Source organism: Myxocyprinus asiaticus, chromosome 8 (assembly GCF_019703515.2).
Source record: "Myxocyprinus asiaticus isolate MX2 ecotype Aquarium Trade chromosome 8, UBuf_Myxa_2, whole genome shotgun sequence".
Taxonomy (NCBI): domain Eukaryota; kingdom Metazoa; phylum Chordata; class Actinopteri; order Cypriniformes; family Catostomidae; genus Myxocyprinus; species Myxocyprinus asiaticus.
In genome coordinates, this window is record NC_059351.1 from 36,765,951 (window position 1) to 36,790,866 (window position 24,916).

The 24,916-nt window shown below is 42.6% G+C and overlaps 2 protein-coding genes across 6 annotated transcripts in view; both read right to left on the reverse strand.

Moving 5' to 3' along the window:
• Window positions 1-325: 325 nt before the first annotated feature.
• On the reverse strand, window positions 326-20,009 carry LOC127444986 (15-hydroxyprostaglandin dehydrogenase [NAD(+)]-like). 4 transcript variants are annotated; one of them, XM_051704674.1, is made up of 7 exons: window positions 19,899-20,009; window positions 19,454-19,586; window positions 18,749-18,855; window positions 17,782-17,878; window positions 11,512-11,588; window positions 11,062-11,228; window positions 326-1,617 (listed from the first exon to the last, which is right to left on the reverse strand). In XM_051704674.1, exons 1-7 carry the CDS (start codon window positions 19,989-19,991, stop codon window positions 1,494-1,496), a joined length of 798 nt encoding a protein of 265 aa, XP_051560634.1. In that variant the 5' UTR covers window positions 19,992-20,009; the 3' UTR covers window positions 326-1,493. The 4 variants fall into 4 exon arrangements, with proteins under 4 accessions (XP_051560634.1, XP_051560637.1, XP_051560636.1 ...); XM_051704677.1 differs by having other exon boundaries at window positions 19,463-19,586; window positions 19,899-19,992; XM_051704676.1 differs by having other exon boundaries at window positions 11,062-11,225; window positions 19,899-19,992.
• Window positions 20,010-21,047: 1,038 nt separating this feature from the next.
• Window positions 21,048-24,916, reverse strand: part of LOC127445456 (glycine receptor subunit alpha-3-like) — an 86,891-nt gene continuing 83,022 nt past the window's right edge. The window contains exons 9-10 of one of the 2 annotated variants that reach the window (XM_051705546.1): window positions 24,551-24,667; window positions 21,048-22,833 (exon numbers count right to left, since the gene is read on the reverse strand). In XM_051705546.1, coding sequence (XP_051561506.1) covers window positions 22,558-22,833; window positions 24,551-24,667 — 393 coding nt within the window. In that variant the 3' untranslated portion in view covers window positions 21,048-22,557. The remainder of the gene's footprint in view (window positions 22,834-24,550; window positions 24,668-24,916) is intronic. The other variant, XM_051705547.1, reaches the window with a different exon arrangement.

Here is a 24,916-nt window from a genome sequence, read left to right on the forward strand (position 1 = left end):
CTTACAGCAGTGTTTAATGGCAAGTGATTTTCTAGTACCAAATCAGCAATTTAGCATGATTACTCAAGGATAAGGCATTGGAGTGATGGCTGCTGGAAATGGGGCCTGTCTAGATTTGATCAAAAGTGACATTTTTCAAATAGTGATGGTGCTGTATTTTTACATCAGTAATGTCCTGACTATACTTTGTGATCAGTGCAATGCCACTTTGCTGAATTAAAGTACCAATTTCCTTCTGAAACAGCAAAATCTGTACATTATTCCAAACTTTTGGCCACCAGTATATATATATATATATATATATATATATATATATATATATATATATATATATATATATATATATATATATAGGCTATATATAATTGTGTTTGGGACTTTTCATTGAAAACCATCTATTCTTAATTTTTTTTTAGCAGCGTAACTTGCTAGGTTGAAATATCTTTGCCTTGGAAATAACCCATATTAACATACAGTGCAGAACTTATCCATTTCTGGTTCTGTGGTAAGTTCAGCCAATTGTGCAGATTCCTGCATATTAGATTTTCATGGTTGTAAACACAGCTACCAGGTGACACTTGTTTCAGGATTTAAATTCCATAACAGTTATGATGGAGGAAGAATGAATAGCAAAAACAAGAACATGGAGTGAAGGAGGGATTGAAATTTTAGTCTGTGTGAATGCATGCAATGCCATGTCCCAGTTACGACAGCCAGACTGATAGCTGCCTTCACAGGAATTGTACTCTAGATGTGTTATATCTATAAAAGACATTTTTGATTAAATGGGTGACAATACTAAGACTATGCTGTCTCTTTTCAGCTACAACAAATAAGTACATTAATACCATATCTTAGATTAAAAACATAATAAAGATGTATAATTTGCATTGTTTTTCAGAAGTTTATTGTTGATTTATGCAAAATAAAAATCCTAGGATATTCTCTTTGGCACAAAGTTTTTTTTTAATTTTTTTTTTTTTTTTATATATATTAGTTGGTTTTGGGGCTCTTGAGGTATTATATAATCCATGGAACAGTAATGTAATATTTAATAAATATTAAGATTTTTTTTTTTTTTTAAACAGTCACTTACAGTAAAAACAGTTCTGTACACATTAAAGATGAAGGGCACTTCAGAAAAGGAAACAGCTTTAGAAAGATATTTTGGTTTACAAAACTGAAATGATAAATAGGATATTCTTACAAAATCCACACCTTCCCTACTTATGTCTTAATCAGGCTATACAGCAGGGTGTTTTACTTAACTCTGAGAAACCCCAGAATGCTCCAAATTTTAGCCATGCTAATAATAATAATAATAATAATAATAATAATAATAATAATAATAATAATAAAAACATGCCTGGCTTCCAACATGCCAGCTAGTGACTGAGGTGTTTGTGCTGGACTCAAATAAAATTAATGGTCCTTTTGAGGAAAGAAGTGGAGAGAAAGAGATAAACAGAAATGGCTTGATAAAAGCACCATTTTCAAGCTGAAAGAGGTTCGTAGGTGTGGAAGTGAATCCCTTTAGAGCAGGTGATCTTCATCACGGCTCCATTCAGGCTTTCATCTGTTATGATTCGCAGCATTCCCTCTGCAATCAGTGATGGTCTATAGATATACAGTACACACAGAGACAAAACAAAATCAAAATCTCTAACTGTAGAACTGCCTGTAGCATTGTGTGCAATAAACAAAATTCAGAACACCTTAAGCAAACCTTACAAAGAGAGTTGTACTTTATGATGTACCTTCAGGAAGCAAAGAAACACTCTGACTTTAACAAAGCAATACATTTTATTTTATTGTGAAATGAGTCACTTCACCTAATCTTATATTCACTATGTTCTAGTCACTATCTGGACTCAAGATGGCGCCGAGTATGGCTGCTGCGTTGCGAGCTCTGACACAACATTGCAGTTTTTTGTTTGTTTTGTTTACAGTGCTTATATTTTTTGTTTTTGATGTTGTCTGCCTTATTGGCTATGACAGACAAACACTTTTGGACATTGGTTCTGCAATTGCACACCGTAAACCGGACTTTAAATACCTCAATGCCGACCCATTGTTTACAAACACACCAGCGGAGCCCTTTGTCTGGGCAGCCTGGCTGCAGAAACGCAGAAGGAAAAGGGGAAGAAGAGCCGGCGTTCTCATCAGAGTAAGACGTCGCGCAAATCGACCCCCGCTACCCTGTATTCTACTGGCAAATGTTCAGTCTCTGGACAACAAGCTCTGCGAGCTGAGAGCGCGGATGTCTTTCCAACAAGAGACGAGGAACTGCTGCATTATCTGCCTTATGGAAACTTGGATTTCCCTATCTGTCACTCACTCGACGTTGTGTCGATGTAGTGACACTAGGGGTCACTCTTGGGAGCCCCAAACACCTATGATTTTGAAAAAATGTCAATGGGAATTGGCGAGTGGAATTTGCATGCCACTCCCCCCAGATATACGGGTATAAAAGGAGCTGGCTCGCAACCACTCATTCAGATTTTCTCTTCGGAGCCGAGCGGTTGTGTTCAGTGCACTGAATCCAATCTCGCTACTTTCACCTCAAACTGCTGGATCTTAAGGCGAATTTCAGCGGCTTCTCCCCCTCTGCACCCACGGAGTGCAGAGAACGCCCCTGGGTGCTTCGGTAGAACAAAAGTATATATTCAAAAAAGAGTATATTTTCTAACTAAAAGAGTGGCACTCACGGAACGTCTTTTTAAAGACGCCTTACTGTTTATGTATTATTCCTGGTTGCGGTCGTTATCTCTCCGCGTCTGACGGCCACAATCGCTGTCTTACGCATCTGGGCGCTGCCCACGTGGAGACATCATTCATGAATGGGTCATGTCCTCATTGCGAGAACATGACTATAGCAACGTTGCGGTTGTGGCTTTCCTTCATAAGAGGGCAAGCTACCCCAGCGGCTCCCCGCCTCGGTCCTTCTACCTACGGGTATGAGACCACACAGGTTAGCACTGGCGGTGATTTGGGGACTTCAGTGGGTGCATCTCCGCTGGGTAACCCCCCACGGACCTCCCATTCCTCAGCACACTCGCTTGCCCCGATCGGGCTCTCGGATAAGTCCGCCGGCTCGTCTCAGGGCGAGTTCGACCTCTTATTTGGAGCCCGGGAAGACAATGAGCTCTTTATCGCAGCATCGGAGAGCGGGTTCATCCAGTCTGACGTGGAGGCTTCGGCTGGGCTTCCTCCTTCAGGTATGGTCGCCCAGTCTCAGGCCAACGCGGAGCTGACGGACATGCTTTCCCGGGCGGCCGCGAACGTCGGGCTAGAGTGGAACCCTCCACTCTCCCTTGAACCCTCACAGCTCGATGATTGGTTCCTGGGCCAGAGCGCCGCTCACGGCCATGCCCCGCCCCGGTCCCTTTCTTCCCAGAGCAGCATGAGGAGCTGACGAGATCGTGGGGGGCATCTTTTGCTACCCGATCCCCGTCTTTCAGCTCCCCCGCTCTCTCACTACCCTCGATGGTGGGTCAGCCAGGGGGTATTCGGTGATCCCCCAGGTGGATAAGGTGCTCGCAGTGCACTTGTGCCCACAGAGCGCCGCCACCTGGATCGGGCGCCTGAAGCTCCTGTCCAGGTCTTGTAGGTTTACGTCATCTCTGGTGACTAAGGCCTATGGTGCTGCTGGACAAACCGCCTCCGCCCTGCATGCCATGGCTCTCCTGCAGGTACACCAAGCCAAGGTGCTAAAAAAGCTTCACAAGGGTAATTCTGACCGGGGATTGATGCAGGAACTGTGCTCGGCGACCGACCTCGCTCTCTGGGCGACAAAGGTCATGGGCAGGCTCTCTCGGGCAGGTGATGTCCACCCTGGTGGTCCAGGAGTGCCACCTTTGGACCAACTTGGTTGAGATGCGAGAGGCTGACAAGGCATGGTTCCTTGATGCCCCCATTTCCCAGGTTGGCCTGTTCAGCGACACCGTCGAGGACTTTGCCCGGCAGTTCTCGGCAGTGAAGCAGCAGACGGAGGCTATTCAACACATCCTGCCCAGGCGTGGCTCAAGACCCCACACCTCGTCTGCTCGTCACCAAGGGCGTCCTCTTGCAGCAACAACACCAGCTCCACCGCAGCCCACCCCCACGGCCCGGCCCCAGCGTGCAGACGTCTCATGGCCGCAGGAAGCAGACTTCTCACGGCCGGCCACCAAGAACCCGAGGAAGGCTTTGAAGCACCCCTGAGAAGGGTGACCCAGGGACAAGGAGACCCGCTACTCTGGAGATGGTGGACAGACCACTCCATCCCCCGGTGGAGGGCCAGGAGGAGAATCTTTTGTTTCATTTTATTTTGGCGTATGCCCAAGAGGCTGCGGTACCCAAAAGTTCAACAAAAGAGTGTTTTTCTTGTTCCCTGGGTCACATATCTGGTGTGCACAGCCGTCATCACGACCACCGTCCCATTTCGGCAGGTTTGGCACTCCAGCGGCAGGCCCCCGCCCCTGCGCGCCCAGCTGTAGCATGAACATGCCCACATGGTTGGTTCCGATGGACTGCGGGGACAATATTCCTCCTCCCCTCTCCCTGGCCAGTCTTATGGTGGGTATCAGGAGCCAGGAAAGTGCTTCGATGTCCCTGGACTCAACACGCCACGGGGCTCGAGCCCCCTCGACGTGGCGCCTAAGGCTCCGCCCCGCCGCGAGGCCCCACCCGCCATTACGTCCGACGTGATTGTCCCCTTGGTCCCCCTCACCTGGAGTTTGGACACGTGGCTTGTGCTCTCCAACCCATCGCGATGGCTGACCCGGACCGTCCGACTTGGCTACACGATTCAGTTCGCCAGGCACCCGCCCAGGTTCAGAGGCGTCCGCTTCACTTCGATGAAGGGCGAGAACGCCACTACCTTGCGTGCGGAGATCCCTACCCTTCTACGGAAGGGTGCGATAGAGCCTGTCCCTCCAACCGAGATGAAGAAGGGGTTTTACAGCCTCTACTTCATCGTACCGAAGAAAGGCGGTGGGTTGTGGCAAATCTTGGACCTGCGAGACACATCGCGTGGTCGTCACGCCGATCTGTCACTACCTCTTCAGCCCTTGGACCGACCTACCATTTCTACGGGCATGGGTTCCCCTAGAGCAGGTCTCCAGGCGCGTCGTGGTTACGATGGATGCCTCCAAGATGGGCTGGGGCACCGTATGCAATGGGCATGCAGTCGCTGGCTCTTGGATTGGCCCGCATCTGTGTTGGCACATCAACTGCCTCGAGTTGTTGGCAGTACTGCTCACCCTGCGGTGGCTCCGGCCATTGATCCAGGGCAAGCATGACGGTAGCGTACATCAACCTCCAAGGCGGCCTACACTCCTGTTGCATGTCACAACTTGCATCACCTCAAGTTGCCTCAACACCACAGTGGACGCGCTGTCACGACAGGCTATTCTCAGGGGAGAATGGAGACTCCACCCCCAGGTGGTCCAGTTGATTTGGAGTCGATTCGGTCAAGCACAGGTAGACCTGTTTGCTTCCTGGGAATCCTCCCACTGCCCGCTTTGGTATGCCCTGACTGAGGCACCCCTCAGTATAGACGTGCTGGCACACAGCTGGCCCCCCAGTGAGCCTACTTGCACAGACCCTGTGCAAGGTCAGGGAGAACGGGGAGCAGGTCATCCTAGTAGCACCCTACTGGCCCACCCAGACGTGGTTCTCGGACCTCATGCTCCTCGTGACAGCCCCCCCCCGGTGAATGCTCCTGAGGAAGGACCTTCTTTCTCAGGGACGGGGCACCATCTGGAATCTAGACCTCTGGAATCTCCACGTCTGGCCCTTAGACAGGACGCAGAAGACCTAAGTGGCCTACCACCTGCGGTGGTAAACACGATCACTCAGGCTAGGGCTCCCCCTACGAGGTGCCTGTATGCCTTGAAGTGGTGTCTGTTCGCTAAGTGGTGTTCTTCCCGACGCAAAGACCCCCAGACATGCACAGTCGTATCGGTGCTTTCCTTCCTGCAGGAGAGGCTGGAGGGGCGGCTGTCCCCCTCCACCTTGAAGGTGTATGTAGCCGCCATTTCGGCACATCACGATGCAGTAGATGGTAAGTTTCTGGGGAAGCACGACTTGATCATCAGGTTCCTGAGAGGCATTATGAGGTTAAATTCTGAATGAGTTGTTGCAAGCCAGCTTTATAGCCGTATGTCCGGGGGGAGTGGCATGCAAATTCCACTCGCCAAATCCCATTGGCCTTTTTTCAAATTCAGAGGTGTTTGGGGCTCCCAAGAGTGATCCCTAGTGTCACTACATCGACACAATGTCTCATTCCCTCCATCAGGGAATGGAGGTTACAAAAGTAACCAGGATGGTCTGCTGAGATTCCAGATTCAGCCATCGAACCCACGGGGTTCTCTGTGCACCGAGTGGAAAGAGCGAAAGACCTTTCAGGTAAAAGCAGAGGTGGTGGTGTATGTTTTATGATCAACAAATCCTGGTGTGATCAGAGGAACATACATTCTATCAAGTCTTTCTGCACTCCTGATTTGGAATTTCTTATGCTTCTGTGTCGACCATTCTGGCTACCGAGGGAATTCACAATGGTCATTATCACTGCTGTGTACATCCCGCCACAAGCCGACACAGACCAGGCACTCAAGGAACTGTATGGGAGTATAAGTGAGCAGGAAACCACGCACCCTGAGGCCACGTTCATTGTGACCGGGGACTTTAACAAAGCCAATTTCAAATCAATCGCACCAAAATACCACCAACACATCAGTTTCAACCCACGAGGGGACCGGGTTTTCGACCATTGCTACTCTCCCTTCCGGGATGGCTACAAATCCCTCCCCCGCCCACCATTTGGCAAATCAGACCACCCTTCCATTCTGCTTCTGCCCGCTTAGAGGTAGAAACTGAAACAGGAAGCACCAACCCTCAGAACGATCCAGTGCTGGTCAGACCAATCAGATTCCACGCTACAAGACTGTTTTCATCACATGGACTGGGAGATGTTCTGGTCCGCCTCTGATGACAACATCGAGGTATATGCTGATAGCGTAACGTGTTTCCAACCAGAAGCTATGAATAAATATCGATGTTCATGCGGCACTTGATGCGCGGACCTCCGCTGTTAATTCTGGGAACGTGGAGGAGCATAAACAAGCCTGTTATGCACTCCGCAAAACTATCAGAGCAGCCAAACGCCAGTACAGCGACAAGATTGAAGGACAGTTTAACACCACCAACTCTAGAAGCATGTGGCAGGGAATTAATATCATCACGGACTACAAAGGGAATAAAAACTCTGCCATGAACAATGCTGCCTCTCTCCCGGATGAGTTTAATAATTTTTATGCTCGTTTCGAGGGAAATAACACCACCATCATGGAGAGAGCTGTCACGGCCGAAGCTACAGAGGTTAGTTCACTCTCCGTCTCTGTAGCGGATGTAACCCAATCCTTCAGACAGGTGAATATCCGTATTCCAGGCCGCATCATTAGAGCATGCGCGAACCAACTGGCTGCTGTTTTTACGGACATTTTCAACCTTTCCCTCTCCTTGTCTGTGGTCCCCACATGCTTTAAAACGTCCAGCAATGTGCCTGTACCAAAGCAATCCAAAATCACTTGCTTAAATAACTGGCATCCTGTTGCTCTGACCCCCATCATCAGCAAATGCTTTGAGAGGCTAATCAGAGATTACATCTGCTCTGTGATGCCTGCCTCACCGGACCCATTGCAGTTTGCTTACCGCAACAACCGCTCCACTGATGATGCCGTTGCATCTACACTACACACTGCTCTATCCCACCTGGAAAAAAAAGAACACTTATGTGAGAATGCTGTTTGTAGACTACATCTCTGCATTTAACACCATAGTGCCCTCCAAGCTTGATGTGAAACTCCGGGCCCTGGGCTTAGACAGCTCGCTGTGCAGCTGGATCCTGGACTTCCTGTCATGCAGACGCCAGATGGGCAGCAACATCTTCTCATCACTGACCCTCAACACTGGAGCCCCAAAGGGCTGTGTTCTCAGCCCACTCCTCTATTCCTTGTACACACGACTGTGTGGCAACACAGCTCCAATGCCATCATTAAGTTTGCTGATGATATGACGGTGGTAGGTCTGATCACTGACAATGATGAATCAGCCTACAGAGAGGAGGTGCACACTCTGACACACTGGTGTCAGGAGCACAACCTCTCCCTCAACGTCAGCAAGACAAAGGAGCTTGTGGTGGATTTCAGGAGAAAAGACAGAGAACACAGTCCCATCACCATCAATGGAGCACCAGTGGAGAGAATCAGCAGCTTCAAGTTCCTCGGTGTCCACATCACTGAGGAACTCACATGGTCCATCCACACTGAGGCCGTTGTGAAGAAAGCTCATCAGTGCCTCTTCTTCCTGAGATGGCTGATTAAGTTTGGAATGAACTGCCACATCCTCACAAGTTTCTACACCAGCACTGTAGAGAGCATCCTGACTGGCTGCATCACTGCCTGGTACAGCAATAGCACTGCCCACAACCGCAAAGCCCTGCAAAGGGTGGTGCGAACTGCCAGACACATCATCGGAGGTGAGCTTCCCTCCCTCCAGGACATATATACCAGTCAGTGTGTGAAAAAAGCTCGGAGGATCATCAGAGACTCCAGCCACCCGAGCCATGGGCTGCTCTCACTGCTACCATCAGGCAGGTGGTATCGCAGCATCAGGACCTGCACCAGCCGACTTCATGACAGGTTCTTCCCCCAAGCAATCAGACTTTTGAACTCTTGATCTCTCATGATCAATATACATCAGCACTGCACTTTATTAATCTTATTATCTCACACTGGACTGTCATAATTAACAACACACTGGCAACTGACTATCAACCGACAGCCTGAATGTCAATACAGTACAATACAACCTACTGTATATTTTATATATACTATATATACTATTTTTTTTGTATAAGGTGTATTCTATATTGTGTGTATTGTGTACTGTACATTGTATATTATTATTTGTATATTGTGTTGTGTGTAATTATGTGTTTATTAGATATGTAAATTGTGTTGTGTAAATCTGATGTTTATTGTAAATTAGTATATGTCTCATCACTGTCATGACTGCCATGTTGCTCAGAACTACACCCAAGACTTTCACCAACTGTTGCACTTGTGTATATGGTTGTGTGACAATAAAAGTGATTTGATTTCTTGTCAACATATCTTCACCCCACAAGAGAGCCCGAGAACTTTTCTGGCACAGGGAAAAACATGTGAATAGGAAACACATACAAACCAGTTAGATAACTAGTAAAAAACTACCTTGGAAATACCTCCAATACCAGAAGCATACTGCCAGTGAGTCAAATTACAAAAGCATGAATAATGTGCCAGCTATGCAATAATTCAAGTTACATTTTGGAGTGGAGGAGTTTGATTTGGTCAAACTTTAAACGCATGTCAAAAATCTTGCAAGAAAAACATACTAATTAATCCACCTTTAATCAGTTGGTGTTACAGAATGAACCTCATTAAAGGTTTAAAAGAGCTTGATTCACTGATTTTTGCAACATTCTCCTGACAACTCCTGACAGTAATTTGTATGAGATAGTGAACTCATAATATTATGTACAACTTGGCTCATACAAAAAGGTACAACTTGTTTCTACAAATGTGTTTCTTCTTCCCTGGTATACAAAAGTAATTTTCCTAATAAAAATTATAGTTAAGTTTAGGGTTTGGGTATGGGGTAACACTTTATGCATAGGTTTGGGGTAAAGTTTGGGGTTAAATGAGAAAAATCATAAGGATGGTCATTCAGACCCCAATGTTTCTCTTCTGTTGTACACAACAGTGATTTTCCTGTTTAAATCATGGTTAGGGTTAAGTTTGGGTTAAATCGTTATAACATTTTTGACTGGTTCATTTGTTTTTCTCAGTGGGAGCAAAAGTCGTATGTTTTTGTATGAGCCAACTTGATTTCTTACGATTTTGCCATTTCTTATTGTATTATTACAACTTGTCACAGGACTGGGTTGTAATTTTTACATGTAACTTACAGGGACCTATTTTTGAGCACAATGCCTTAAGCGCAAGTTTAGATATTTTTTGTGCAAGCGTGCACTAAGTCTAGGCGCAAATGGATTGGCGAAATTGTGAACGCAGAGCGCTAATGGGCTGGGTCAAGTGCAATTAAATTCCAGGGTTCTTCTCTCATTATTGCACTGTCTGCATACTATCATATATTAAATTCCCTGTCAAGCAACATCAATGTAAATGCTCTTTGAGTGTATTGTCACCTGCGCTGCTCCTTAACGCAATGTTTGTGTTGTATGCTCTGCATCAGTCTCTCAGGGACTATAGGCTTCTCAAAAGTTTCAGCGCAATGACCCATTTCTCAGGAAAACATCAAATTGTGCTTTGCTCCACTTCATTAACATAGAGTACACCCACAGTTTGTGCGCATGCACACATAGATAGCGCAAACACTCCCACCCACACCCATTTGTGCTTTTTGCTTGCACAAAAATTGCACTTAGAATTGGCACTGTCATGGATATTGGATAAGACATAGTGCATGGTCATTGCGTGGTCACAAAAAAAGAGTCCAAATGGGTCTTGACAGAAAACAAAATTGTGCAGAGAGACTGCCACTGCAGTGTATCTAGAGCAGGGGTCGGGAACCTATGGCTCACGAGCAACAAGTGGCTCTTTGTTAAAAATCAAGTGGCTTGACGGGTGTCTCACCATTCACCAACACATGATCGTTTAAAACTTTCTAGAGATAATTTTCCTGCAGAAAGTGTAGGTGCAATTGCAAAGCCTGAAGTCAATGACACTGTTTTGATTTCCTTTCTCCTGAATTTGTCATACATATCATAACATTGTTTACATATCGCCCAGCCCAAAAGGGAAGTGAAGTTTTTTGAAAATAGTAAATTATTAGTTTGTGCTGTGGCTCTTTTGAAAAAAATGCATCAACCAAAAATTAAAAAATTGACTCCTTAGTGAAAAAAGGCTCCCGACCCTGATCTAGAGGAATCTGTCATTGCCTGCCCAAACACTCATTAAAACCAGAGCAGTTTCTTTTTGCTGTGAAATGGTGGTTCAGCTGAACTCTGCTTACTTCAGAACACCGTACTTGTCCATCCTTTCCTTGAACTCATCTTTGTACTTGACAAACTTGCCCATTGTTTCCTCATGCTCTACAGTGCGAAGGAGCTGGGTGTCGACAAAGGCTGGGCACAGTGTGTTGATCCTCACTCCATAATTGCCCTGTTCAGATGCGTCCTGCTGACAACAAAACGTGTCCAAACACGGTCAGCCTAAATTACACACACAGTGCAAAGAATGTGTCAACACACAGGGGTGAGTGATCCTATCTGTGAACAAGCACAACTATTCTCTCTTGGGGGGACATAACTGTGCTTGTTCCACATGGAAAACCACACTTGATCGGCCGGTTTGGTTGTCAGGTGCAGTAGATTGGAATGTACCATTTTTATGAAAAATAATTTACAAATGAGTCCAATAAACTTTACTGTGTAAACTGGTGAGACAGGATTGATGTACGCACAGCCAAGGCTCTTGAAAATCCAATCACCCCATGCTTTGTTGCTGTGTACACTGGTTGGTGAGGAGAATGGAGAAATGCTGGAAGGAAACAAAGCAAACATTAATTCCAACCATCCAGCAAGTTATGAAAGTTCATGCTACATGATCAGTACCATAGACTGAATGAAACCTCTACTGTTTTAATAGGGGCTGATAAACAAGGTTTTGTAACCAGAATTTTGGTACTCCAGGGGTACCACTAGGGCCTCCGTGGTTCAGAAGCACAAGGGTCCCATCTTTTTGAGACATGTGACGGATTCACAATTACTTTGTCATGGAAAAACTCTGAGTCTTCCAGGGCTGAGAATTTCTCCTTTAATTCAAGCATGAGAAAGCTAATGGCTGTTGTGCCTGTTTAAACTGAAGTGGATCTTGTAAAACACACAATTTCCTAAACTAATCCTTTATTAGTTTTCCAAGTAATTCCAAAATTTATTGAGCAGTTTGGTTCTTTATAGACCTATATAAATCAAACTTGCTGCGGATAAGCCACCTGCTTTTTCTCCTATCATCTTGTCAAGAAATATCTGCTGTAAACTTATCCTTTATCTTATGTGGAATGTTATTGTAGGAGCAGTGAGTTATATATATATATATATATATATATATATATATATATATATATATATATATATATATATATATATATATAGAGAGAGAGAGAGAGAGAGAGAGAGAGAGAGAGAGAGAGAGAGAGAGAGAGAGAGAGAGAATATTTCCTGTAACCTTCAGGCTTTGTTATGATAAACAACCTTTACAAGTGGCTTCAAACCAGGGCAGCCAAGGGCACCGGGGCAAAGAGCTAAGACAGTATTTACAATTAAACAGCTCTTGCGTGTTTTGGATGAACAAATCTAAACACAACATTTATTCACATCCAGCGAATAACCCACTTTTGCACAAAGGAAGGCTTTGTTTCACATTCTAGCTGTTTTAGCTGCTCTTCGAGAGTCTCAGAGCTTTCCTGTCTGTAAACATATTAATTTAGGGGTAAGATCGTAATAAAGAGTAAACAAAACAATGAGGTCATCCTACTAAAACATGTTTCGATTTAGCACAGTTAATTTTGCTGCACATGTGCCAAAAGAGTTTTAACATATGCTGATTTCCGCGCTCTTCCTTTGCTCCGAAACCATATGTTGGACATGGGGATTATTCCATACCACAGCTGGGAAAGAGATGTGCCAACAAAAGAGGTGCAATTTGAATTATAGAGATCTGGGCCTCTGACATCAAACTTTGTCTGGCAAAGCACCACTCACAGTTCAGCTGCAAGTATCATATAAATATGAAATACAGTACTGAGATTACTTTAACAGACAGTGCCATGCATCTATTCTGTGTATGTTAACGTAATGTTCCTAATATTTGTGATAGCAATTTACATATTCGTTGAAATCTCCTTTTAAAATTCATTCAGCCACTCTTTCTCATGTTAAAAAAAGAATAATAATAATAAACTATAATTTTTGTTTGGCAGGCATTCAAGTACAAACTGTAAAAACAAACTAGTCATAAAATTATTTTTAAGTGGTTTGTTGCGCTAGAACAACGACTTTTATTCACTTGCACACAAATTGCGAGTAAAATGTCAGATTATCACTTCATAAACACTTACTTTTCACCCTGTTCCTCACACAATACTATCTTATGGCATGAAAACACTTTTACTATAGTGCATATCGAGACAGAACATTTTAACGTTTGCATTATATAACCACATTTATTTTAGACAGGGGTGTTCAATCTTTACTGACCCAGGGATGCCCATCCAGACTGTCAGCCAGTTTAGGGGGAACTACTAATGTCATATTATACAGTAACTTTATATTAATAACTTTTAACAAACATTATTACCTTTTACAAAGCTTAACAGTTCATTAATGTACCTCATTTAGAAATACATTTTGAAATACATTAAAGGGTCCGTGTTTGAAAATCTGGTTGAAAACCCTGGACCTATGAACATCAATCTCAAGTTACAAGTGCAAGAAAAATAGATGCCATTACCAGCCTGATCTCATGAAAATTACCTGAGTGTGGCTACATTTTTGTAAACTGATATTACATGGTTCCTTACACATATTCTAGACGTTTCTAAGTGAAAAGTCCACTTTGTGGCGCTAAAAGCGAGTAAAAAGTTGTTTGCTCTAATGAGTTTTAAATGAACAAAACGGACCCCCCTACCCTAAACCTTGAACTTAAATCTAACCTGAGGTGTCACAAAAAGCAAATGTGATGTAAAAACTCAATTACTGAAGCAACCAATATTGTGGTTCTTCTACGACTCTTTCATCCTTGACTTGTATTCTCTTCTGGACTTCTACCCTGGTCCATCGCATCGCAAGTGTAACGCTCCATCAGTTGAGCTGCGGTGCAGTGTGATCATGCTTGAACAACCTTGTACTGTAAAATGTAATGCAATTGTTCAAATGTATCTCCTTACAAGTCATGCGCTAGTAAAGGTGTTTAGATGTTGTAAGACAGACAGGGTGAAAAGTACATGTTTATGAACTGATAATCTGCTGTTTTACTGGTGATTTGTGTGAATGGGAATAAAAGTCATTGTTGTTGTGCACCTCTAGTTATCATTTCACCAGAAAACTGCTGCAATACATATGAGCTAAGCACAATTTTCTTTTTTGCAAAAACTGAAGTATAGGAAGGTGATCCTATGAGACAAGGTTGTGCATTACCATAGTCACAAAGTTGTTCCCCTCACAAAAGGGGTAATCACACATGTTACATTAGTTAGAAAAAGCCTGAGAGGCATTGAGGGAAGAAAACCCTCCTCTACCCCATCTCTTTCTAAAATTAAAAGGCTGATTGGATTCCAAATATTAAAAACCTGTTTGGACTGCAGTGAGGGTTATTCAGCCATGATGACCATTATTCATCATTCACCATGTACACATACAACACCATATCTTCCATTAAGTCACGCAAACACAGTCTCCTGAATCAGTGTCTACTTCCCAACAGCACAATGGCACCACAACACAAAGTATCTGATGGCACATGGATAACTAAAGTTCCCTTTGATATGATAACAGTTTTGCTATTGATTTACAATTCTCATATGATTTTTTGGCATCTGCTTTGAGTAAAAAACTGGTGATATTTCTCATACCCAGGCGGGCCACAGGGAAAACGTCGTGGTTACTGGTGTAACCTCCATTCCCTGATGGAGGGAACGAGACGTTAGTGTCGATGTAGTGACACTAGGGGTCACTCTTGGGAGCCTGAGACACCTCTGGTCTTTGATAAAAGGCCAATGAAAATTGGCGAGTGGTATTTGCATGCCACTCCCCCGGACATACGGGTATAAAAGGAGCTGGTATGCAACCACTCATTCAGGTTTTATGCTGAGGAGCCGTTTCAGCGGGTAGTTCAGCGTTGTGGCAGGAGGGACACAACGTCTCGTTCCCTCCATCAGGGAACGGAGGTTACACCAGTAACCATGACATTCCCTATCTGTCACTTACTCGACGTTGGTGTCGATGTAGTGACACTAGGGGTCCCTATACAAAACGCCACAAGGCTGAACTGTGTTACGTGAACTGGCAGTGTGTGGTGGGCAGACTTGCTGTGTGCCTCATAGCCAGCACACCAGGTCGACACTCAACCTCCCCTAATTTTTAGTGTCGAACAGTTATGAGTGTCGAACGGCCCTTTTTGGGGACAAGTCGACTACCCAAAGATAGAGACAGGCTTAACCCATTCGTGGCCTCTTTTCCCCTTCTCTTTTTCCACTCCCTAAAAAAGAAGGGGGATTATCTGACTGGGCCGCCAGGTCTAGTCGGGCGGTGTCCCTCCCAAGGGGAAGACACCACGGAGACCACACCTCGCCCAAAGAGATGGGGGGATATTTAAGTGGAAGAATACGTCACATGGTCTTTCCAACCATGTGGAGAGCCTTCAAGGTTGCGGAGTTACTACAAACATGGAGACTGGGGCAGAGGGGCTCTGCCCAAGGAAGACGCAGTTTGCCAGCAGGGAAATGAACCAGCGGAGGATATAGATCGCATGGGGTTAGCCTTACAGGGAACCGCCACATGCGGAGCACCTACCCCAGAACAGGGCTCTTAGTTAGCATGTGTACTGGGCCGGAAGTGAGTCTCTCCGAAAACTCGACTGCCACAGGGCTCGGAGGAAGTCAACCAGGGAACAAAGTTTGTGAACACTACTGGGAATTAACAGCGCACGTCTTCAGCTCAAAAGGAGGTGGAAGGCGCTATGTGCAAGTGATACACCCGGCCAGCTATCCCGGGCTTATCCGCTTGTGTTGCGTGCCACTACCTGGGACGAAACCGGTTCCACCCGGAGGTTGTAGCCTACAGGGCTTGGACGGGAGCTTAGAGCGTCCACGCCAGGTGGCGGCACTCTGCGGGCATAAGTGCACCGCGAGCGCCTTATCCACCGGGGGAATCGCTGTATAGCCCTTGGCCGCCCCGCCATCGAGGGTAGTGAGAGTGGGGGAACTGCAGATTCGGGGCCGGGCAGTCAAAGGTGCCTCCCACGACTTCGTCAGCTCCTCATGCACTTCCGAGAAGAATGGCACTGGAGCGGGCCGTGGCTGCTTTGAGCGGTGCCGCGAGCCCAGAAACCAATCATCAAGCCGTGAGGGTTCAGGGGAGAGTGGAGGGTTCCACTCTAGCCCGACGCTCGCGGCCGCCCGGGAAAGCATGTCCGTCATTTCGGCATCGGCCTGTGACTGGGCGATCGTCCCCAAAGGGGGAAGCCCAGCTGAGGCTTCTGCATCCGACTGGACAAGCCCGCTCTCCGATGCTGCACTCGAGAGCTCATCATCTTCGTGAGCTCTGAACAAGAAGCCAGACTCGCCGTGAAAATGAAAGCAAGCCGCGACCGCAATGTTGCCATGGTCATGTTCTCGCAGTGAGAACATGAACCATTCACAAATGCTGCTTCCGTGTGGGTCACGCCCAGACACGAAAGACAGCGATCGTGACCATCCGAAGTTGAGAGATAACGACCGCAACCAGGAATAACACACAATCGGAAAGCATCTTTAGAAAGACGCGTCTTTAAAAAGACGTTCCGTGTGTGCGCTCTTTTAGAGAAATATACTCTTTTAGAGGGGAATAATGCTCTTTCAGAAAATATACTCTCTAGTTTTTCTGCCGAAGCGCCCAGGGGCGTTCTCTGCAGTGCACCAGTGCAGGGGAGGGAGAAGCCGCTGAAATGCACCGTCAGATCCAGCAGAGGTGAATGAACAGTGATATTCAGCTCAATGAGCATGACCGTTCGGCTCCGAAGAGAAAATCTGAATGAGTGGTTGCATACCAGCTCCTTTTATACCCGTATGTCCAGGGGAGTGGCATGCAAATACCACTCGCCAATTTTCATTGGCCTTTTATCACAGACCAGAGGTGTCTTGGGCTCCCAAGAGTGACCCCTAGTGTCACTACATCGACACCAACTTCGAGTGAGTGACAGATAGGGAACTTGAAGTTGGCTGAGCTTGTTTTCACAGCTATATCACAAAGGCAGAGATGGAGTACAGAGTTGTAAAATATCAAAGCAGTGGAGCGGATGTCTCATTATTGTAATAATAAACCAATGTGCAAAACTAATCTACTCCTGAACTACATGATTGCATTTTTTTTTCTTGAAAAGTCTCACACTTTCAATGTTCCAGAATTGAAATGGATGTTTCCGTAACAGCAGACACAAATGTGGGGTTGAAGTGTCATCATTTTGCAAGCCAGAAAGCTAGTCATCGTGACACACTATAATGATTTGCTTTATTCCTTTCTCTTGTTCTGTTCATATTACTTTTGTTCCTTTAAGACTAGATTCTTAGAAAACAAGGTGTGTTGTAGTGACCTTTAATAATAAATCTGAATAGTTTGCATCTTAATCATCAAGCAAGCTATTAGTCATTTAACTGTTAACTTCAATAAATGCACAGGATTTATTCAGAAATGCAGAATTAGGTACTATTGCACATGTCGTTTAATTTTTCAACAGGAGGTTCAGATCTATGGCAACAGACACAACAGCAGTCTGTTCACCAGGTAAACTATATTAGTATTTGCCTTAGTGTGAGCAAATATTTGACTCGTATAGATTGCTAATGAGCCGGCAAATAATGTTATGTAACCCAAATGCACTGCACTCGGAACACGTTGTTCTGAAATTTGAGGCTAGTGTTGTCAAAACAAGCATATGCAAATTTGTTGGACACATTATGAGGTTATCAGAAGCTTACCTGCCATAGATGAGACATTGATGATAACCCCTCCTTCCTTTCCATACTCTTTACTCATGTGTTCCAGGGCTAAATATGTCCCCTTTATGACAGACGTCTGAGGAGGACAACAGTTGCAAAAATTATAAGCACACAGTGTAAGGTGTCATACTAAGTTGACTAATGAGAGTAAAAACATTGTGTTGGGATACTAGCCAGTTATTATAAAACACATATTTTGAGTGATTTATCATATCCTCTGCAAAACTAGCAACCATTCTCAGATTCATTAACTCTGTAAATGGAAATATTTCAAAAAAAGTAACGAGACACCAAAGTGCAACCTATTAGTGTAAAGTGACATACTGTATAGTATTGCTCTCTCCATTTTATGTATATTGTGAAATCTGTTGGATCAAAAACAAGGGGTGGAGTTTTGTGTGTGTGTGTGTGTGTGTGTGTGTGTGTGTGTGTGTGTGTATGCGTGTGTTGTATATATACAGGTTTAACCTCCATTGTGGGGACCAAATGTCCCCACAAGGATAGTAAAACCTGAGATCACCTACATTGTGAGGACCAGCCAGCAGTCCCCATGAGGGAAATTGCTTAGTAAACATACAAAACGATGTTTTTTTTATTTATTTATTTTTTTTTATGTAAAAATGCAAAAAGGTTTCTGTGAGGGTTAGGTTTAGGGGTAGAGTTATGGTTAGGGGATAGACGTCATCGTTAGAGCTGTGTAAAATCCATAGAAGTCTATGGAAAGTCCCCACAATTAAATAAAACAAAACGTGTGTGTATGTGTGAATTTGCAACTCCTTTTCTGAAGTGCGGTTGAATGTTATGCCCTAAGGCACAAAATGTGACGTGATCCACACTTAGCTGTGTAAATCATGAGACGTGTCCAATGAGCTGAGTTTGAGTTAAAACTCAAAAATGTAACATGACCAAACCAAGTTTTTTATCAGAATATTTTTTTTTCACTCACCAAATTTACTTCAATGGTCTTTTCCCAGTTCTTCTCATTGTTGATTCCAGCATTATTAATGACAATATCCAATCGACCAAACCTATTGACTGTGTTTTGGAAGGTATCTAAATCAAGAAAAAATAAGGTCAAACACATTCTCATGTTTTAATAATGTAACTATGTATGGTGTTGGTCCAACCTTAGGGCCCCTTCTGAAACAATTATCAAAACCAAGTGAGCTGTCCATGTTGGCAGCATAGCCAGTGCCTGTAGATGCCCTCACCTGACTTGCAGCTGCAGCATTCCACAAAGAAACATTAAACTAAAGTATTTGTGTCGTTAGAAACAAGTTGAACATGAATGTACAATGTCTTATCTTCTCACCACCATCACCGACTGATAAATGCTTAAGAAATAATGGAAGTTGACAAAAACTTTTCAAAAGCTCAAGAACATTCCTCTGTGTTGGCCTGAGGCCCTGTGAAAGTCTGCACGGCTTAATTAACTTCTCAAACAATGAGACTCTGTTCAGGAATATGATGCGCTGCACATACAGGTGTGCATAAGATGAAAAACAAAATTAAGTGGATTAGTGTATCTTTCAGAGATTTCAAGTTCTGTCAAAGCAGAGGATGAATCAAGCCCTCATGCCAAAGGAAAAAAAAAAAAAAAAAAAAAAGAAAGAAAGAAAATCAAAAGTTACACAGTAATGTAAACACTCACTGAGATTACCTTTCAGTTTTCCCGCATCTGTCACGTCACACTGGATAAAAATGCAGTTATCCTCACCATACTGTACGTCTAGTTCGCTTTTACATTCTTCCCCCACAGACTGATTCAGGTCTACCAGTGCTATCTGAATTGTCAAAATGTAAACAAATTAACAGCGAACGCTAATAAATACAGTGTTAAATACTTACAGTGCGCTAAATTGGCACCCCCAACACCCCGCCAAGATACTGTAACAGTTAAAAAAAAAAAAAAATACTAAATAGGTTCTTGGAAAGTTTTGTCCGAAAGTATCGTAGATAAATCCATAAATTTTTTTTTTTTTTTTTTTTTTTATATATATATATCGAATTACAAAAAAAGACAAAAAAAAAATAAAATAAAAAAAAAAAAAAAAAAAAATCAACAACAACAACAACTTCATAAATAGAATAGAAACCTTTGCCCCATTTTCCAGGAGGGCTTCAGCCACGGCTTTTCCGATTCCCTGTGCGCCGCCGGTGACCAGAGCCACTTTCCCGTTGAGACTCATGCTGCACACCTCCGTGCACACAGCGCGCTGCTTTATGTAAGCCAGTGCGCTCACTGTCAGAAAGGGGGCGTGTAGATGAGAGCTAACGTAAACTCAGAGGCCGAGTGTCATCTTACAAACTATCATTTACACTAAGATGATTACAGAACAGGACAGAACAGTGAGAGTTCCACATTTTTTCCTAATGCCCTTTTGTCTGCTGTTTAATAGAACCTACATGTACATACACGTGGAGAGAGTGATTGAATACACCAAAATAAACAACAGAGAAAGTGTGCATTTATAATCATCTTTATTTTCAGTCGTTTTCAGAGGGAGCTTCATTAGACCTATGCAAAATATGTCCACACTTTACACTGCAGTGTTCATGTTACAGTGTAATTAATAACAGTTAAGTACAGAGTAATATTGATCAGCATGTAGCCTAATAATATATAAATATTTTGTGGAGCAACTTTGTTGTAATTAATTATATGTACATGCAATATGTATAACACGGACACTGTAAAATAAAGTGTGGTCAGAAGTATTTACAAATGTACACCTGTAGCCTACTCTCTTTTGATAGCAGCGAGAACATTTTGACTGGCAGGTCCAATTCACATTGAAAAATGAAGCACTTCGAGATGACTTGAGTTCATGCATAACATTTAATAATATTTGTACAAAATAAATTACAAATGTTCTTGCATTATACTGTAAATGCCTGTAAACTGCTTGTATCCCGTCCAGGGTGTTTGCCAAATGCAAACTACGTCGAATGTATGAGATATGCTTTAAAAATTTATATGGCACATTTTATCAGTAGATCAAATTTGTTTAAAAAAAAAAAAAAAAAAAAAGACAATGGTGTCTTCATCATGAATGACAAGATCAAATGAGCTAAGTCTGGTCCCCCTTTTTTTTTTTTTTTTTTTTTTTTTTGCCAGGTTTTTAAACAGTTTATGGATGTGTAATTTCAATAATACACAAAATTGTGTTTATAGAACACATCAGTGAATATGTAATTATGAGTTTAAATAAATTTGTTAAATTAGTAAAATAATGAATAAATAATAACGATAAAATTATTTGAACAAATTTGCCTTTTTAATTTTTTTTCCAAATTTAAATTGTGTTTCCAAACACACATCTTTCCAAGACATTAATATGCTTTAGGATATTCTTGGAATGCACTACAAACACATTTAAAGTAAAATTTCCAAAAAGGCAGAATTAAATATTGTTATTTAATAAATTACTTAATAAATAATTTAACATTATTTAATGTAATTTGATAGTTCCTCAAAATCCTACAATAATTAAATGACCTAATGATGACCATTCATACTGTTACATCTGTTTAAAACACTTCAATTGATTCACAGTCAACTATCAACTGCTCGATTCCAAACTATATATGGCAATATTTCATTTCTATTATTATTTAATATTTTTAGAGCTTATCTTGGAAATTACATTGGCTGATATAACCATTGCCCTTGGAGAGAGAGAGGCTTTCTATCCAGCCCTCCATGAAATATTTTCTCCATTTATGAATTTGCAACACATGTCTGAAAGTATTTATCCCAAGCCACCTTTTTTGTGCTGGCATCATTGTTAAAGTTTGAAAGTACTTGCAATAGTGAAATAATAACACTTTTGTTTAAGGACTATTTAATTTAGGGTATAATGGTTTTGATTGCTCTGTGGTTTCCAACATCACACAACCCATTAAAATCTAAAAATGTAGCTCATTTCATGGTGGATATCTTTGTTTTCTTGTAGCAGCTGATGTAAAGATGTTGATAGCTGTAAACAGAAGAGGTTTTTTTTTTTTCTTTTTTTTTTTTTTGGTTCATTCTTGAGATTAAGCTCAGGATTTTTTTTTTTGGGGGGGCCTGAATGCTGGTTTCTAGAGCTGGTCACCAATCAGGTCTGTGTCTGGATAAAATGATACAGTAGCTGTTGTCAAGGACTGAATGATATACTGACCAACTGCTAGTAAAACCTATTCAATGCCTCCTTATAAAATCATCAACAACATACAGTGTGTTTAGAAATGTGTATAATATAGGCTATATCTCTGCTCTTGCACTCTGTTATATACTTGGCATTTTAATTACTGTAGCTGTATATAAAAAAATCCTACATAGAACATTGGCAGTAAAGCTGAAGACAACAGAGTTGACAAAACCAGTGCAAGACACACATTTGTTACTACAAAGGGCTGTAGATAGTGTCTAATCTGTGTCAGACTGTGAAACAGTGCTGAGGTGTGTGGAAGTGTTGATTGCTTTTGTTTTAGGTGTGTACGTGTTGGACAGGTGTGCCAGAGGCCCAAGGATGCCTTTCCATTTGCATAGTGAGCGCAGTGTCCTCATATGAGTGTACAACACAAACAGTATTCAAAGTATTGAAAGCAGCCATTGGTCCTTGACATCACAGTTTCTGGAAGTTATTTCAGTATGTAGCTTAAATCTTGGCAAGAAGTCTTGCACACGAATAATAACATCAGAGTTTCTTGATGAAGCATTGCTGTGTTACTATTGTGCCTCCCATGGTGCAACATGCCATGTCTTTCCATCTATGGCTTGTGAACATCCTCATGGCGTAGGATTTTGTACAGAACCCAATAGAAAATGTTGAAAAACAGAAAAGCCAGTGGGAAGCCAGCACGGGACACAGTGTCGATCTTCTTGGCTCGGTCAATAAAGAGTTTTCTCATCTCCTCATGACTCTTGCCGGCAGCAAGGGCTGGTTTAGAGGGTGTTGTGGCCACATTGTTTGCAGCTTTGGGCACGGCTCCGTCCTTCCCTGCATTGGGCGTGAAGCTCAGCCGGCTCTCCCGCATGTCCTCCTCCTGAGCACAGGAAAGGATAAAAGCAATCAAGACTCTAGTACTCCTACACGAAGATGACCTTGTACGGCTCCCATTTACTGAACCTGTTGCTTACCTGATAGGCAAATCGTGTGATATGAGGTAATAACATACACATTTTATTACATTGTAAATACAACAGAGTGACTGTTTGCACTAGGTGCAGTATTCAAATTGAGTCAGAGCTCTTGGGGGGTCCCCTTACACCGAACCCCCACTCCCCGTTTTCACAAAATATGTTATGTTCAAACAAATAGACATACAGAAAGAGAGACAGACAGACAAACAGATAGACATTTGACTTGTAGCATCTTCATTCCTTCACACCTATCTTAAATATCCTCTGCCTTATTACAATGGCTCTGGACATAGAAGAAATGAAAGGCATATAATTCAACTTCAGTTTAGTTATTTGATGTTATGTGAGTCAGTGGAACTAACATTCAGCCATAATGGTTCAATTAAAACTATAGTTCATCCAAAAATGAAAATTCTCTCATCATTTACACCATCCCAGATGTTTATGACTTTTTTCTGCTGAACACAAACGTAGATTTTTAGAAGAATATTTCAGCTCTGTTGGTCCATTCAATGCAAGTGAATGGTGGTCAGAAGCTCCAAAAAAAAAAAAAAAAACACAGCTTAAAAGTAATCCATAAGACTTTAGTGATTAAATCTATATTTTGAGAAGCAATATGATGTGTGGGTGAGAAACAGATAAATATTTAATCCCCTTTTTAAAAGAAATATAAATTCTCCTTACTGCCCAGTAGGTGGTGAATTCATGAATTCAATTCATGAAGAATATGAATTGGCAAAAAAAAAAAAAAAAAAAAAAATAAAAAATAAAACACTTAAATATTGATCTGTTTCTCACCCACTCCTATCATATCGCTCCTGAACAAATGAATTAAACCACTGGAGTCAAATGGGTTACTTTTATGCTGCTTTTTGGAACTTAAACGTTCTAGCCACCATTCAATTGTGTTGTATGTACCAACAGATCTGAGACAGTTTTTCTAAAAATCTTTGTTTGTGTTCATCAGATGAAAGTAAGTCATACACATCTGGGATGGCATGAGGTTGAGTAAATGATAAGAGAATTTTCAATTTTGGGTGAACAATTCCTTTAAGTGCTGAAAGGTATTTCTCCTAAAATAAACACACTTGGGGAAACTACAGATGTTAAATTATTATTAATAAATTCAAACCTCATGTTACTCTATCATATAGTATATCAATATTGAGGAATTGAGCTTTGCTAAATGGCTTGTGTGCATAATGTATGTAGGAATTGTAAAATACGTTTTTCTTTAATTGACAGTTATGTAGGTAAGGCCTCACCAGTGTATGTTGGTGACAAACTTTTGAATTTTGAATGCAGTGTGTTATGCTCCCTAAATAGGGACTTTTGACTGTTTTGTTAAAAAAGGACATTTGCTCACTGCAAATGACAATCATATGAATCCATAATCATGTGAATCATAAAACAATCATGAGTCTGTTTTAATCTTGACATTATGATCATTTCCCCATAACTAAATGTTACTGGATGTCATGACTTACTGTTTCATGATAACTGCACATACAGTAAAATGAACATGGTGGACACATGGTGGGGAAGGGGAGTAATCATATCAAGATCTCATCGCTCAAAAGAAGGGACTAGGATGAAGCACTGTACTCTCTGTTTCTTTACCATGCCATTTGATTCGTCGAGTTGGCCCATTGATCCATAAACGGGCTTGGCACTGCACAGGCCATTGATATGACGCAATGACTCGGTAACCTCCTCATCAAATGTTTGACTGATAACCTTTCAGCACCACATGCGTTTGAAGAGAGAAAGAAACAAAGCATGCAAACTAATAAAATATAATAGCTCACAACATGCAGGATATCATACTATACACATGCCTGTTGATTGTGCATATTGAAGGGGCAGAACATTCAAAACTGAAAATTATGTCATCTATTACTCACTCACCCTCATATTGTTCCCAACCCATATGACTTTCTACCATGAAACACAAATGGAGATGTTAGGCAGAATGACAGCCTCAGT

Coding starts and splice junctions, on each gene's coding strand:
- LOC127444986 (XM_051704674.1), bottom strand. CDS start 19,991: ATGAGTCTCAACGGGAAAGTGGCTCTGGTCACCGGCGGCGCACAGGGA. Junction 19,587..19,898: donor TCCTGGAAAATGGGGCAAAG/GTTTCTATTCTA, acceptor TTGACAATTCAG/ATAGCACTGGTAGACCTGAA. Junction 17,879..18,748: donor AGACCATTGAAGTAAATTTG/GTGAGTGAAAAA, acceptor TGTCCTCCTCAG/ACGTCTGTCATAAAGGGGAC.